Source organism: Silurus meridionalis, chromosome 3 (assembly GCF_014805685.1).
Source record: "Silurus meridionalis isolate SWU-2019-XX chromosome 3, ASM1480568v1, whole genome shotgun sequence".
Taxonomy (NCBI): Eukaryota; Metazoa; Chordata; class Actinopteri; order Siluriformes; family Siluridae; genus Silurus; species Silurus meridionalis.
This window is the reverse complement of record NC_060886.1, coordinates 1,472,817-1,491,059: the sequence shown is the minus strand read 5'-3', so window position 1 is coordinate 1,491,059 and position 18,243 is coordinate 1,472,817. Positions and strand designations below refer to the sequence as shown.

The 18,243-nt window shown below is 39.7% G+C and overlaps 1 protein-coding gene across 1 annotated transcript in view; it reads left to right on the top strand.

Annotated features, from left to right (window-relative positions):
• Positions 1–2,689: 2,689 nt before the first annotated feature.
• nxph2a (neurexophilin 2a) overlaps positions 2,690–18,243 on the top strand; it is a 30,712-nt gene continuing 15,158 nt past the window's right edge. Inside the window, exons 1-2 of the mRNA XM_046845927.1 lie at positions 2,690–3,054; positions 4,955–5,094. Coding sequence (XP_046701883.1) covers positions 5,050–5,094 — 45 coding nt within the window. The 5' untranslated portion in view covers positions 2,690–3,054; positions 4,955–5,049. The remainder of the gene's footprint in view (positions 3,055–4,954; positions 5,095–18,243) is intronic.

The window sequence follows — 18,243 nt, the reverse complement described above, 5'->3', positions numbered from 1 at the left end:
GTCAAATCAAGAACAGTGCAATAATTAAAATAGCATAATTATGAAAAATATTTTTGGAGACTAATGATCCGCTGTGGCGCCCCCTAACGGGAGCAGCGGGAAGTAGAAAATAAATATAAAAAGTATTTTATTTCATTAATTTATATATACAAAACATTTGTTGTTTGTAATAATTTGCAATTCTGTGATGAATATTTGATTTAATTCTATTTACTATCAATCATCAACGTCAACCTGAAAAGGTTTTACATCCAAAATATTATAAATGTCTGAATATTTTGAATTATTCGAATAGTAATTGTAACTATTTATCTTAAAATCCTGATTAATAATGGAGCTGTATGAGAGTATCTCAAATATTTGATCTTATATACTAGGGTTAGGGATTATAAATCGGAGGTAATTTTTTATATATATATATATATATATATATACAATCTAAAAATATATTAAATTATTATTAATTATTAAAAAATATATAAAAAAAATAGTAAACATTATGGAAAAGGCTGTGACATAAATTATTGTACATCTGCAATTTGGAGATTGACTGCAGTAACTCCAGATGTCATGTACCGCCCCCTAGTGACAAAATATTGACAGTAGACTGAAATAGAGACATGGAGTTGGGATTGTGGAAACAGCCACACGCATAAATCATTAAAAAAAAAAAAAAAGCACTCAGACAGGGAGAAAACTGAAAGATGGCCCAGGTGACATACCGGTAGAAGCATGGAGATGTTTAGGAAAAATGCAGTGGAGTTTTTAACCAGGATGGTCAACAAGATTCTGGAAGGTAAGAAAATGCCTGAGGAATGGAGAAGGAGTGTGCTGGTACTGATCTTTAAGAATAAGGGAGATGTGCAGACCTGCAGTAACTACAGGGGAATTAATTTGATCAGTCACAGCATGAAGTTATGGGAAAGAGTAGTGGAAGCCAGGCTGAGAGAAGAGGTGACCATCTGTGAGCAACAGTATGGTTTCATGCCAAGGAAGAGCACCACAGATGCATTATTTGCTTTGAGAATGTTGATGGAGAAGTATAGAGAAGGTCAGAAGGAGCTGCATTGTGTGTTTGTGGATTTAGAGAAAGCGTACGACAGGGTGAAGAGAGGAGTTGTGGTATTGTATTAGGACGTCTGGTGTGACAGAGAAGCATGTGAGGGTGGTGCAGGACATGTATGAGACAGTGTGACAGCAGTGAAGTGTGCAGTAGGTACGACAGACTGGTTCAAGGTGAAGGTCGGACTGCATCAAGGATCGGCCCTGAGCCCTTTCCTGTTTACACTGGTGCTAAACAGGTTGACAGACGAGGTCAGACAGGAGTCTCCCTGGACTATGATGTTTGTGGATGATATTGTGATTAGTGGTGAGAGTAGAGAGCAGGTGGTGAAGAGCCTGGAGAGGTGGAGGTACATGCTGGAGAGAAGGGGAATGAAAGTCAGTAGGAGTAAGACAGAGTACATGTGTGTGAATGAGAGGAAGGGCAGTGGAGGGGTGCGGTTGCAGGGAGAAGAGGTGGAGAAGGTGGAGGAGTTCAGGTACCTGGGGTCAACAGTGCAGAGTAATGGAGAGTGTGTTAGAGAAGTGAAGAAAAGAGTGCAGGCAGGTGGAGTGGGTGGAGAAGAGTGATAGCAGGAGTGATTTGTGATAAAAGAGTATCTGTGATCTATCTTGACTTGAGAGTGAAAGGGAAAGTTTATAGGACTGTGGTGAGACCTGAGATGTTTTATGGTTTAGAGACAGTGGCATTGAGTAAAAGACAGGAGGTGGAGCTGGAGGTTCATCGGGATTGAGGTCGATCAGTGGTATATAGTAGTAGTAGTAATAATAGTGGCAGTAAAAGAAGTAATAGTAGGAGTTCTAGTTGTAGTAGTCGTATTAATAGTAGAAGTGTTAATAGAGGGGAATTTCGGTGTAGTATCTGCTTCAGCCACACGGTGGTGCTCTTCACGCACATGGTAAATGTGACGGCTGCTGTCAACTCCACTCAAGTGTGATGAAAAGCATTTTAAAAGAATAAAACTTTACACAGGTGTTTTCGAGAGATCGCCAACTTTCTTTACTTGAAATCGATTTTTATAAATACATTTTACACCTCAAGTTCAACAGATCAGTTCTAACCACAACAACAGTACCCCTCATTCAAAAGGGTCGTGTAGGTCAGATGCTCCACATCATCAAAACGTAGTAATAAACAAAGTATTAATAACATAATTTAACAATTAAAAAATGTTAAGCGAGAAAATGAGGTTATAGTTGTGATGGTTTTCAGGATGAAGATGTTTGTTTAAGGTTAACATCTATGGAAGGAGTCTCCAGTGTCAGAGGTGAAGCTGTAACATTAAGGCTTATGATCATCTACACGATTAAAGATCGAACTTCGACTCGAATCTTCGATCGAATCTACATCATTTAATGTGACTAAAAATGGATAAAATCTAGCAAAAGTGTGTTCAATAAGAGGATTAGATATCTTGGGGACATGCTGATATAGATAAATAAACTTCAGGGTGATGACCACAACTCTGCGTCATTACATCCCCGTGTTCCAGATTGTTTTTCTGTAACACACAAAGGGTTAATGTTGTTCCCTCATCATACAGAGTAAATAAACTATATAAAGTCAATGAGGACAGAGGCATCAGGTCCAATCTGGCAACCCAGACTACAGGATTGTAAAGAGTTAAAGGTTTGAACGGTGCTGCTGAGCTCTACATGAACCATGTGAGTGAGAAGACTTTACAGAGAGAAGCTCGCAGCACACCAGCCAGCGCCACCGGAGCTCTAACTGCAGATCATGGCTCTTTTGCACCAAGGATTCGTTCCGGAGCAGTGAATAGAACTCACACTGTACCACGTCTCATCATCTCCTCACAGCACCTCCAGAGCTCCTGCAACATCAGCAGCTGACTTCTGCAACATGCCACCACGCTGAAAGTCACCACCACGGGGCTTTAATCCTGCTCATCACTGATTCCAATATTCATTTCCCCAGAGGAACCTGTGTGAGGGATCAGGACCACTTTCTGAACATCTTCCACTGCTCTGAAGGTGAGTTCTGCTTTACATTACATCTCGTGTGCATGTACAGGACAAGATCTTCACCATCTCTTTAGGAAGTGGGTGGCATTTTACTTGAGCAATAAAAAAACAGTATTTTATTATATATATTTAATTTTATATACATTTGTATACTTTGTATTTTGATGTTAATTATTGATAATTTTTTTATATTTCTATATAATTATAAAATTAAAAAATGTGAAGATATTAAGTTGATTAATGAATCAGTCAATTAACCATTTCATTCAGTTAATATAAGAAACTCAGGATTAAGAATTTATATATATTTTTTTATACATTCCAAACAATCCTAAATCTTTAAATTCAAATATTTCATTTTGTTCGATTTGATTAGAAATAATTGCATTAGTCTCAGCATGGACAGATGTTCCAGGTGCCTGACAGGTGTGTAAATGTTCCCCAGTTCTCACATTCGCACTCGCAATATCACGTTCATCTTATAATCCTGTGAATAGGATCTATTTCATTTGTGTATCTTATTTTACTGAAAGCAATTCGAGATTGCCGGAAAAAAAACCATATATATATATATATATATATATATATATATATATATATATATTTTTTTTTAAAGCATTAAATACGAGATTCTTCCATAATGTGCACTCAGATGTACAGGTTTCTGCCGTACTTGTATTTGTGTGTTACATTATTCTGACCAGAACCATTCATTTCCTTTGAGAATGAGAGAAAAGATGCATTCAGATCCTTTTATTCCTGAAAGGTGGACATTTGTATCCTATGATGCTTCAGGGTTTGTTTGTTTGTTTGTTTGTTTGTTTGTTTGTTTGTTTTCACGGTCTGTTATTTTTACCGTGATGCTGAAATCCGTCTCACTCGGTGAACCCCGATGATTTAATTTATTCATTTCGAACGTAAAATCGTTCTCCTGAGAAGCTTCCAGATGTGAAGATCTGAAAAACAAAATCATTACTGCAACTGTTTCAATTTTATTTACGATTTACTTTTCATGGCGTTCATTACAATTGTTTTGGTTTGGTTTTGTACCATAAACTTTTATTTGTCGGTTTTAAATCACTTTTTAATAATGATCGATTTTAATACAATTGTATATTTTGTGTAAATGAAAATCATTTGTATTATTTGTGTTTAATGTACTATTTCCGGGTTATTATGGAGGTCGTTCTAAATAAAATAAAATGGTTAAAAAATGGCTTTTCTTAGTTTTTTTATTTTTAGGCTTTTTAATTTTTAAGCTACGGAGCATTCAAGAAAATGTACAAATATTTAACGAGTGCAGAGAAGCATTAATGTCATATTCTTCATTGATGTTTATTGAAAAATTTTAAATACGTTGATTTTTTTTCCCACAAAATTAGAATAGTTTTTCCTGTGAAAATCATACACATTTTAGGAGAATGATAATGTTTTCTCTGTGTGTGTGTGTGTGTGTGTGTGTGTGTGTGTGTGTGTGTGTGCTGCAGTGTTACGGATGAACAGAATTGTATATGGCTGTATTGTTCAGGATCTTTGCGTCCTGCATTGTTAATATGATTTAGCTTTTTATTAATGATTGACTTGGAAACATTACCGTAAAAAAGCAGCGGTACTTTGGTGTGTGTGTGTGTGTGTGTGTGTGTGTGTGTGTGTGTGTAGTCAGTGCTTTACCATTTACATCCTCACACTGTTTTTACGCTCATCATAAAAATCGGCACTTTTTCTACACATTTACAGAAACTACAGTATTTATTTATATAATTTTTCCAGGAAGTGAATGTGTTAGAAATGTGTGTATTTCAGAATCGGGTAAATGATTATAGTTAATCGTAGTAAATGACCGTGTAAATTTGTGTACATTTCTTTTTTCCTACATTCACTCGAAATTCATGTGCATTTTTCCATCCAGGTTTTCCCAGGAATGGCGTTTCCTAATGAGCGTGTAAAAGATCTGGATTTTCTCCTCCTCGTCTGAGACTCAGCAGAAAGACGAAAGCGTCCACGATGCGAAAAATCCAGACCATCTTGCTGCTGCTGTGTTTGCACAAGGTGAGATCATCCGGACAAGTTCTCTGCATTACCCGAGTTCCTTCTCTGCCTCCATGTTTAATACCACACATTTTTTTAAATTCATTAATGGCTTGTAACGTAACAGTGATAATTAGTTGAAAAATATGAAATATATGGGAAATATCACTTTACAGATACTAATGATGATTAGCGTGTAATTAGGCGGACAGTCACGGTGGATCGTAGTCTCAGTCCAGTTGAAAGACCTTGGTTTTATTGGAGCGTGCAGCGAGGACGATGCACGGAGTCTAAATGAACACGCAGAATGCAATTAAATTTCTTAATTGTATCTAAATGAAGCGTGTCGTACTGAGTTTTACGGTGACAGAGTTACAAAGAGTCGTTTATCACACAGCAAAATGTCTGTTTTTTTTTTAACTTAGCAGCTGTTTAAAAAGCAAAACTAAAACGTATTTACTTTTTGATTTGCTTAAATTTATTATCTTTTTTTTTTGTCCTCAAAAATTCATTCACAAAAGTTTGTAAGGTAAGATTGTTAAGATTACGTCTGAACGTCCCATTCCACACGGAGTCCCTATTTCCAGTTATAATGTCCTCCACTCTTCTGGGATGATGTTCCACTAGATTTTGGAGTGTGCCATTGGAGATTCATTCACCACATGAGTGTTAGTAAAGTCAGGTAGGTGAGAAGGTGATGAGGCCTGTGGTGCACTCAGTGTTCACATTCATCCCAAAGCTGTTTAATAGCCTTAAGGATGGAGCTCAATAGCAGGCCACTCAAGATCTTTCACTCGAACCCCTGGTAAAGCAGATCTTCATGGATAGAGCCATTGCCATGCTGGAACACTTTTGGATCTCAAAGTTTACCTGCAGGGGTTCATGTTTCATGTTTCATGTTTCAACATCATACTACACAATTGTGTTCCTTCAAATTAACAGTTTCAGAAAGAACCACATGTGGTGTCGCAAAATTCTTTTCTATATAGTGTTGGACTTAATCTTCTAAAAAGAAATGTTGCCCTTTCTTACATCTAAAGAACTTCCTTATTCATCTTTAATTTTCTTTCATCATCACCATCATCCTTCTTATTTCTCCACCTTCTAAAGGAAATCCTTATTCAGTCCTCACTCACAAAGTGAAGGTTCCATCATGGTTCCTTTCTCACAATCTGAAGGTATCATTATTTCTTCTTCATAATCCAAGAAGTCCAGCCTAATGTCACATCTTAAACAGTCATCCTTCAGACCATCTCAGATAAACAGATGTCAGATCATCTTGTCTCAGACTCTACTGGGATGACCTTCTAATACAATCTATTATACTTTAACAAGAACATCTATATTCCTCTTTCATACTGAGGGTGGTCAATCTTCATGCCTCCATTTATAGTCATTCCTTCTGACATCTACAAGGTTTTTTATCTCTCACTTTCACTGTGGCAGGTCCATCTTCAAATTCCATTTCCATTATGAAGGGTCCATCTTTAACCCTTAAATTCTTTAAAGATTTTATCTCTTGGACATTGAATGGTCCATCTCTACCTAAGTTTCCAAACTTAAAGACCATCTTCTAACCTTTCTCACTAATTAAATGGTGCATTATTATCTTTTGGTCACAGTATGAAGGTCGCCCTCATCCCTCATTTTCTGTTTTAGTGGTCCATCCTTATCTCTTCCCTGCAATCTGAGGGGTTTATGCTCCTCTCTTTCTCACAATATAAAGGCTCTCTCCACATATGCTTTGTACAAACTGAAGGGTTTCTCATTCTTTTTCATGCACAAAACTCTTTCGGGATGCTCCCTTTAAAAGACCATCCTCATCCCCCTTTCCCCCTTGTTGGGACACTCCTCATCCCTCTTCCTCACTCTTAAGAGAACATCCTCATTTTATTTCCCTCCCACACTCACTAAAGGCATTCTTCTGTATTGTTCTTAGGCTACATCCACTGCTCAAACTCTAATAGGACCTAATAGACACCAGCGGGATCAGGTTCATTGTCCTCAAACTGAAGTGTGCATCCCCCTAGTTTAACTACAAACAGTCCATCCTCATGAACCAGACTCTTTAAAGGTGCTTCGTCCCAAAGGTTTCATCACCCTTAAAGGGACTGTCCTCTTCCATCATCAGCTCTCTTAACAAACTATCATCCTTTTATTTCAATACCAGCTTTATAGATGGCATTGTCCTTCCATCGCATTCTTTCCTTTAAACCAACAACAGACCACCTTTAGCCCTCCCTCAGACTCCACTGTCTTTCTTATTCTTACTTCAAACTCAAACAGGACATCATTGTCCCTCACTGAAGAAACCAACCATTCTCATGTTCTTCAAGACTTGTAAGATGTCCTTTTCCACACTCAAATAATACATCCTCATCCGTCTTCTATCCACCACGGTTCACACAGACCATCCTTATCCCTTCTTTACAATTTACTTTCCTCAGAGCTCCTCACAGGGGACTCCTCCACACCCCGAAGAGACCACTGTCCTTTTTTATACCTCTAATTCTCCAGAGGGGGCATCCAGCTGGCCATTCATTCTGTAGAGATTCTCAAGGGGACACACTCACATCTGCTGAGAGACATTACTGCACGCACACACACACACACACACACACACACACACACACACACACACACACTTAGTATGTCAGTCACATGTGTAAAAGCATAAAACACTCTATAGAAACCTCACTCGTATGAAGTCATGTTACAGAGAAAAGCTCTCTAAACTCCTTCATCCTGAAGATTTCAGAAAAACCTAAAGGTGCAGCATTTCCTCCTGCTGTTACAGAGCACTGAAACTTCAGATTCCTTCCCCAGATGCTACGTAAACATGTCTTTACTTCAAGAAAATGCCACTGTGTCCAGGGTGCATTTATACAAACCTGTGATTTGCAGTTATCGAAATTGAATCTAAATCATTCCGATTATAAAGAAAGGTAAAAAGATAAATACAAAATCGAGACTAATGTGATTGGCATCTCGATGCATAGCCGATTATACGATGCATTAAAGATGCATATGAAGCAGCTCCTTGTGCGGTGCAGTACGATTCAGCACACTGCGGTCCGATTTCCGCTCATCACAATGCGATGCGATGCAAAGGAAAAATCTGATGCTCTGCAATTCAATATGGCACAAAGAGTTCGCTTTTATCTCTTTGGTTCAGACAGACAGCAAATCATCAATTGACTTTACCGACTTCTAACGCGTGGCCCCTTTCACAAACACGCCTTCGTAGTGGAAAAAAAAGATGAAATAGAACCGGATGCTTTTTTCCTGTTGTGTGTGCAGGGAGATACAGCTCTGCCTCTGCCATGTTAATCTGTATCCTGTATGAGTCTCAGGACACGCCTCGGTCTCCGTAGCGCTGCGGTACGTCAAATTCACGTAGCAGAAGCGGTGCTGAGAGAAATCGCTAATTATCACTCACTTTCTAAAATAAGTACGATGCATCTCTTCATATATAATAATTATTGATCAATAAATATTTTTTGTTTACATATGCAAATACGTTCAAAACGATGCATCGCGATACAAATCCCGGCTTGTATCTGATGCACTCTTTTTTAAAAATCGATGCACAGATATTTATTTATTTATTTATTTATTTATTCAATCTACATGTGATCACGTGACCCTGTATAATTTCTGCATGTTCTCTTTTATTAGTATATGAAGGTCCACCTTTGATGCTCATACACACCCACACCCACACCTACACCCCCCACTCACCCCAACACACACACACACACACAAACACACACACACAGATGTTGTGCATTTCTCCAGCGTAATAAATGGTCCAGTGTCAGGATTAAAAGGAGTGCTTTAATCTCACGGCTCTCATAACGCCGGTCTGATTGATTAGGTTTTTTTTCCCAGGAAGCTTATGTCAACAAGGGGGAAAAAAATAAACCTAATCCTTCTTCGGAGCATGCCAGCCTTGTAAGGTTTTTCTGCCATGGCACTTTATCATGGCGCTGGATTCCAGAGCTGCTGGGCGACGATAAGAGGCTCACCGCTTTTCACACACTCGTCCCGCCGGACAATGGGACGCTTGTGTGTATTCTTCAGACTCGGAGCGTTTCCATCAAAAAAATAAGCACTCTTGCTGGATTTGCCTTTCTTTTTTTTGTTTTGTGAAACAAACTCGCAAACCTACAGACCGAAACAGGACAAAGTACAAAATAGAGGAAACAGGAAAAGAGTGAAATTGTTTCAAAGAGATCTCAGGAGCCCACACACTTCTCTCGGAAAGATTACACACGGATACACACTGAAGCGAGCGTGTATACATGAGCGTGTGTGTTCTGGTCTACAGTGGCATTATCAGCACACGGCTTTGTGCACCCCTGATGCGTATCTGTTGCTATATTGAGGTCATTTCGTGTTGCCAGAGGCTTCGATAATCCCAGATAAACAATGTTGACTGTGACAGTTGCTGTCTCATATTGTGATGCTTTATATTATAAAGTTTCCTCCCCATTAAACGCACTCCACTTTCCCAAAACCCATCCCAGGATTCCATTCTCACCACTCGTGTGCCGATAAATCTACTCGGATCCATTTCCTACAGTCGACTTTCCAGGCCATTGGGTTTATTTTTTGTTCTGGTATTAGCTCGCTAATAATTACCTAGGGTTTATACCACTGCTACATCCAGAAGCTTTCAAGATGATGCGGATTTGAAGCAAATTTTTCTTCTACAGCTCATGAACTTGTTCACAATTCATCAACCAAGCAAACAACTGAATATGGAATTTGCACCTGTTGCACCTGGAGTGTGGATATGTTCAGCATTGAATGTATTTCTGATGTAATGGTTCAGGATTTATATGAAAGAAAACATTTACGGCTCCAAGAATTGACTTATAGAGCACTGTGAAGGTTTTGCCCAGCAGTAATCTCACAACTTCTGCTCTTCCCCATTCACCTTCAAGAAAACAAAGTACACTATATGGTGTGGACACCTGACCATGAGATTTCTATCAGCTTCTTTTGTGAACATTCCACATTTAGTCCCCATTTCTTGCTATAATTAATCTGGGATGATGTTCCACTAGATTTTGTAGAGATTTGTGTTCATTCAGCTACAAGGGTGTGAGTAATATCAGGTACTGATGTAGGTGAGAAGGTGAAGAGGCCTGGGGTGCAGTCAGCATTGTTGAAAGGTGTTCAAGAGCTCAATAGCAGGAGATCTTCCACTACAAGCAGAAACAAATGACCTGCCGTGGTCTCCGCCTGCAGATCAGGAGTGTTCTCCATTTTCCTTTTCAGTGCATAAATGGGATTTGTTCTATAAATCACACACTGTGGGAAATATTCCTCATTGCATTGATCCCGGTGTCTAAAAACGTGTCGATGTCAATGACTTCCATCTACGTTCATATAAAATCAATAACGTGCGATTGACGGGCTGCAAAGGTGTCCGAGGAGCTGCAGTGGACACAGAAGTGCTATAAATCTGCATAAATACAGCTAGTGTGTGTGTGTGTGTGTGTGTGTGTGTGTGTGTGTGTCATGTCAGGCAGGTCATGTGATCGAGCAGAGAGCATTGTGGGAACGATTAGCATTCTAATACAGCTGGATATTGAGACAATGTGATGGGTTAAATTTAAAAGCTAGAAGAATTGCATCAGAATAGGGGCGGGGCTAATGTTAGGGGAAGTGGGCGGGGTCAATCCATTAGGGGTAAGCTCTGAATGAAATCATAATAAAAATAAGAGCTTAATAGTGTTTAATAGTAAATGTCCTGAGCGTTGGTGGGAGCAAAACATACCAATATGGCAACCCAAAAACATGTTTATTAATTCAATGAAATAGCAGAGCGGCTTTTGCACTCCCGTTTTATTAAGAGCAATATTTCTGTAGCACTCAGCTCATCCTTAGTGTGTGTGTGTGTGTGTGTGTGTGTGAAAACTGATAAGCTGATAAGACCAAAATATCTTACCTCCTTAATTAGATCTCCAACCCCTGTGTAACTGGAAAAGCAGGAATGAAGATAACAGAGGAATAAACTCGATACGCTCTTTTTAATCATCTGCTGTCTTCTGCACACCATCATCATCATCCTCGTCATCATTATCATTCCTTTCGCCACATCTCTTCTATTCACACCTTCTTTACACACTCTCACACACTCTCACTCATGTCTCAGTCTCCAAGCTCCGGTTCTCAGATTAGAAAATGTTTCTTCTTTCGCCTGATGTTTCATCAAAACACACACACACACACACACACACACACACACACACACACACACACACATACTGTATATTTCACATCATCTGACACTTTAATACTATCACTGTTTATATTGCATTGTTGTGTTTATTTACGCTTTTGTATTGAAGAAAAGTTCAAACTGTGATGCGAATAATCATCAGTCATCAGTGAAAATCATCTCAAAGGTTTTCTTTGTTTAGACTTTTACACGGCACCAATTTCTTTATGTTTTACAAATGATTCTGCAGGATGGAGGAAGATCTCCTGCTATAGAGCTCTGATCTCATCCCTACTGAACACCTTTGGGATGAATGTGAACGCTGACTGCACCCCAGGTCTCCTCACCTACATCAGTACCTGCCTTTCATAATACACTTGTGGCTGATGAACACAAATATCCATAAACACACTCCAAAATCTAGTGGAACATCTTCCCAGAAGAGTGGAGGGATTAGAAGTGACTAAATGTGGAATGCGATGCTCAAAAATCACATACCGTACTTATGACCAGGTGTCCCAATACTTTTGGGAATAAAGTGTACCTTTGTTGATGCTTAAGAATGAAACTTTATTTGTATAAATTTAACAATGGAGAAAGAAATTCATCTGTAAAATTACATTTTGAATGAACGGTGATCCTCGACAATGATGGAACTGTAATGAACGGATATTTGGTGTCACCCAGATGAAGACCCTTTCGAATCTCTCAATGTTTCTTCCTCATCCTTATACTACCTTGGGGAGTCTTTTTCTTGCCATTGTTGCAACTGTTTTATTATTATTAATATTATTATTATTATTATTATTATTATTATTATTATTATTATTATTATTATTATTATTATTATTATTATTATTATTATTATTATTATTATTATTATTATTATTATTATTGTTGTTGTTGTTATTAGGGTTAAACTTAGAGTTTATTTAATTGTACTTAGAGAATTAAATTGAATTAAATTGTGCACAAAAAAAGGAAAAATTAAATAAAGGAAAAGACCAACCAGAACATTGTGATTTTAAACGTCTCCCTTCTACAACTTTGCATTGTGGGGTCAAAAAAAGTGCAATAAGAATAGATTTATTATAGTTTCATCATGAAGTCTGTAATCAACTGTTAAAATTAAAGCTTTACAGAAATAAATAGATTACAAATATAAATTTTTTTGTCCCTATAAATGTATCAGTAATGAGCGAGCCAGTGGTGACAGTGTAGTGAGGGAAGAACCCTGAGAGGAACCAGACTCAAAATGGAACCTGATCCCCATCTGGGTGACACTGAATGTTTGTTCACTATAGTAGCATTATATTTTGAGGTTATAAACTGTATAATGTTGAAGAGTTGAGTGTATAACTGTCCATCTAATATCAAACCATTACAGAAAACTGTTTATATTAATTACAGTCCAAAATCCATCTTCATGATTCAGGGTTCACTGATGGAGACCTGAATGTAAAATGGGTTTGTATTAATCAAGATTGTATCAGTGGCTTCATCATATTTGAGATCTTCATCTGACTTTATATTGTTGTGTAATCCTGAGCTTTATGTGTTTGTGATTGTGTAGAAGGTCTAATCCTCATACCAATATTATCCTCATGACCCAACATAACAGATTTGTATTTTTCGGGACTTTCAGCATTACAGATTGGTTTTAAAAAGAAAGATTATGGGCATCACACTATTCTTCCAACTGATCTCAAAAACTAGAATTCAATACCAAACCTTCAAAAGACCATTCCCAGCCCATCATTCTCCATCGAGCTCATATCTGGTGCTTCAAAACTCAGGTTTAGATCTGTGTTAACATACTGTCAAAGTGAAGACGTGAAAGCACTGAGGACAGAGGGGATACTGTACGTTCTGCTAAATCCAAATGGCTGCTGTGAGCATCCTATGTTCATTCAGCACTAATGAACTGCAAAAAAAAAACTCTTGTGTAGCTTTCAAACCAACCAAAAATACCAAAAGATCCAGAGCGAACGCTTTTAAACGTAAGGACGAAGTTTATAATCTGAAACGAAGCGAAGGACAAAAAACACAATACCTGCAAACCGGCATCTGAGATGCTAACAGAGCTCACGTTCCTTCTGCTGCCATGGAAATTGTAAAACACTTTACTGGTCGTCATGGAAACCTGAGGTTTTTTTCCCATTCTGATGTGCCATCTAACGGACGTTGCTTTGATTCCTCCAGAAGTAGAAATCAAAACGTATTAATATAAGGCTGTGTTTTGTGAATCGTAAAGGAACCAATACCTTCTAAACAATCAGATTCCAGAATTCAGCTCCTTGACACAATCCTGAAAGTCCTGAAAGTCAGAGCGAACGCTTTTGTTCTCTTTCGTCACATTTCTGGCGGCTGTTCTTCCAACACCTCAGCCTCAGCACAAGCCACATCTTTGTAATGGGATTATGGAGGTGTTGACGTGCTGATAGCTTCCACCTGCTGAGTGAGGATAGCGCTGGAACATCACACACACACACACACACACACACCTAAGCCTTCAGCATACAGCTGCCTTCATTAACTCGTTAACACACTCTGTATAATCATGTCACATCTTTCTCAGCTCAACACTTTAACATGAACTTATTTAATGTCCTCCTCAGCAGCTTCTCATTGTGATTGTTAGCGTATCAGGAGACACGATTCTGAGACACCCCGCTCATGATTCATCACTATCACTGTACCTGACATTTACACAGCCATATGATAAACTCGTCCAATTAATGGCCCTCAAAAGCAGGGACTGAGGAGAAAAAAAACAACATGAAATATGAATATCTGCATAAATAAGCATGAGATTTAAATATATATAATATACACAGTGCATCCGGAAAATATTTACATGGATTTACTTATTCCAAATTTTGTAATGTTACAGTTTTATTCCAAAATGGATACAAATTCATTATTTTCCTTAAAATTCTACAAACTAATTCCCACAATGACAACGTGAAAGAAGTTTGTTTAAAATCTTTGTACATTTATTCAAAAATAAATCACATGAACATCCCTCCAGAGCTGTTCAACAGGTTCATGTCTGCTCTTTTCTTGGGCTAATCAGAGACATTCCCAGAGTCCTGTAGCCACTCCTTTGTTATCTTGTCGGTGTGCTTAGTGTCGTTGTCCTGTTGGAAGATGCATCATCAGGTGATAAGCGTGGTTTCCTCCAGACATGACGCTTGGCATTCAGGTAAATTCAAGAATTTTGTTTCTCCTTAAGGTGCCTTTTTGCAAACTCCAGGTGGGTCGTCATGTGCCTTTTTACTGAGGAGTGGCTTCTGTCTGGACGGAGTGATTGGTGCAGTGCAGCAGAGATGTTTTTCTTTAGGCAGGTTCTCCTCTCACAACAGAGAAACACTGGAGCTCTTTCAGAGTGACCATCAGGTTCTTGGTCACCTCCCCGGTTAAGGCTCCTCTCTCCCGGTCGCTCAGTTTGGCCAGGCAGCTCCACTCTAGGAAGAGTCCTGGTGATTCCAAACTTCTTCCATTTACAGATGATGGAGTCCACAGTGCTGGACCTTGCATGCTGCAGAAATGTTTCTGTCTCCTTCCCCAGATCTGTGCCTCGATACAATCCTGTCTCAGAGGTCTACAGACAATGACTTGGACTACATGGCTTGGTTTGTGCTCTGATGCACTGTTAACTGTGAGAACTCATATAGACAGGTGTGTGCTTTTTCAAATCATGTTTACTAAACTGAGTGTACCACAGGTGGACTCCAATCAAGTTGTAGAAACATCTCAGGGATGATCAGTGGAAACAGGATAAGATTAGATCAGATTTATTTGTCTCACAGTGGGGAAATTTCTGTTACAGCAGCAAAGAAAAGAAATGTGTAAATATATAAAAAGTAGAGACATAATACAAGTTTATACATCACAGTGTATACATACAAAAAAAAGAGACCACCAATCAAGTAATTACGTTTTCAAACATATTGCACATTGGTAATAATGCACGGTTTACATTTGTTATTGTAGTTATTGCACAAAACTTTGTTATTGTTATTATTGCCCAGTTAAAAACACAATAACAATGTGTATTATTAGTATTATACTGGTTCACTGGGAGCAGCTCTGATTGTAAAGTCGAATAGCAGCAGGGAGAAAAGTCTGTATCGCTCCTTCAGACACTTGGGATGTAACAGTGTGTCACTGAAGGAGCTGCTCAGAGAGGAAACTGTTTCATACGGTGGGTGAGAGATGTTCTCCAGCAATGATGATAGTTTAGTCACCATCCTCCTTCTCCCACCTCCTGTACAGTGTCCAGGGCAATCCCCAGGACTGAGCTGGCCTTCCTGATCAGCTTGTCCAGTCTCTTCCTGTCTGCAATAGAGATTCTGCTGCACCAGAAGACCACCCTATAGAAGATGGCTGAGTCCAACACAGAGTCAAAAAAGGTCTTCAGTAGCCCTTCCTGCACTCAAAGACCCTAGTCTCCTCAGCAGAAAGAGTCTGGTAGTTGTAAAAGTCCACTCTCACAATGTTCTTCTCCTGAATGTTCACTGCTGATAATAAAGTTTGTTTGTGCCATGGAAATCCACCACCAGTTCTTTGGTTTTACCCGCATTTATCTGGAGGCAGCTCCGTTGGCACCAGTCCACAAAGTTATGGATCAGTCCTCTGTACTCCCTGTCATCATCATCCGTAATCAGGCCGACGATGGCAGAGTCATCAGAGAACTTCTGCAGGTGACAGGTTGCTGAGCTAAACATGAAGTCTGCAGTGTAGATGATGAAGATGAACGGGGCCCAAACTGTTCCCTGTGGGGCTCCAGTGTTGCAGACAACCATGTCGGACTGTGTTTGGGTGGTTATGTAATCCAGTATCCAGGCATATACTGTAGATGATGCTCCACTCCCATGTACACCAGCTTATCCTTCAGAATTGCAGGTTGGATGTTGTTAAAAGCACTAGAGAAGTAAAAAAACATGACTCTCACTGTGCTCCCAGCCTTTTTTATGTGTAAAAGAGCCCTATTAAGGAGGAAAATAAAGACATCTTTCACTCCAATGCCAGGCTGGTACGCAAACTGAAGTGGATCCATTGATGGGCTCACCAGAGGTTGGAGAGACCAGCCTCTCCAATGTCTTCATCAGATGCAACATCAATGCTACTGGTCTGTATTCCCCTAAACCTTTTGGTGCAGGTACCATGCAGGATGCCTTCACAGCTGTGGCACTTTCCCAGCTTCAGGTTTAGACCAAACATGTACAACAACATTGCCGCACAGCTGGTCTGCACAGGTCTTAAGGAGCCTGGAGCTGATGCTGTCTGGGCCCGCAGAATTCCTCGCTTTGTTTTTCCTGAGCTCCATTCTCATGTGGGCTTCTGTGAGGGGCAGTATGTAGTGGTTGGAGTGGGGGCTGGAGGGAATTGGTAGGGGTGAAAGGTTAGGTGTGTTATGGGTAGGGTGTGAGCTGATAGCAGGGCAGAGGGAGGTGGGGCTGGAGCATGTGTGGGAGCAGAGAAGGGGGGTTGCAGCAGGGGGACTGAGTGGGGGCAGTGGTGGGGAGCCCCTTCCACACATTGCTGACGTTGTTCTGCTGCAGCTAATATTCCATCTTTCTCCTATAGCATGCTTTTCCTTCCCTGATCTTCTTTCTCAGTTCTCACTGGACAGTTTTCATCTCTTCCTTGTTTCCTGATTTAAAAACCCTCTTCTCTTTAAGGAGAGTATTTTTATCAGGGTTGATCCATGGCTTGTTGTTGGGAAAACACTGTACAGTCCTGGCGGGTACAGTGTTCTCCACACGGAAGTTGATGTAGTCAGTAATACAGTCTGTTAGATTGTCAATATCCTCCCCATGTGGATTGCACAATTCCTTCCACATAGTTGTGTCAGTCTTTCAGAGCCTCACTGGTCTCATCAGACCATGTCGTCACTGTGCGGAAGGCAGCTGGTTGCCTGCATACAAGGAGTTTGTACACAGGTAGGAGATAAACCAGGTTATGATCCAATCTTCCCAGCGGGGGGAGGGGTGCCAAAGTGTAAGCCTCATTTCAATTGGCATAAAATAAATCCAGTGTTTTATTGTCTCTGGTGTGGCATGAAACATATTGGGTAAACGTGGGCAGAGTGGAGGATGGAGGGGCATGATTAAAATCTCCAGAGATAATGAGAAGGCATTTGGGCTCTGTTTTAACAGTCTGTTAACAACAGAATGCAGGACATCGCATGCTGATCATATTATATACGCAGCTATCGCAATAACATTCGAGAATCCCCTGGGCAGATAGTACAACCTCATGCTAGTGGCTAACAGCTCAATATCCTTACAGCAGATTTGCTCTTCAATCGTGATGTGACCAGGTTAACACCATCTATTATTCACAAAAGCTGCCAGCCCTCCTCACTTTCTCTTACCGTTTTCCATCGTTACAGAGCCATGACTCCGTGAACAGCATGATGCTACCCTCCCGGAATTCAATCTCATGCCGGGTAAGAGCTGCTAGCTTGTTCATCTTGTTGGATAAAGAGCTCACATTCCCCATGACGATGGGTGGGAGAGTTGGTCTGTAGAGTCTCCTTATGGTCCGACAAAAAGCACCAGCTCGGTTTTCCCGTCTCTTCCTTCTTAGCATGTTGCGGAATGTGTAAACAATAGTCAGTGTCTTAGTTGATGTCCGTAGTGCAGTTCACATTCACACGCACATAACACTCAAAAAGAAAAATGCAAAGTGGCGGAAAATTAAACGAGAGCTGCTGCAACAGGCTGCCACTCGGGCGGCGCCTAACGTAGGCAAGATGCAGGAGGCACCTGAGCTCAATTTTGAGTGTCATGGCAAAGGATGTGAAAACTTATGTACATGGGATATTTTTTTACTTTTTATTTTTAATACATTTGCAAAGATTTCAAACAAAATTCCTTCACGTTGTCATTATGGAGTTGTAGAATTTTGAGGAAAATAATACATTTAAT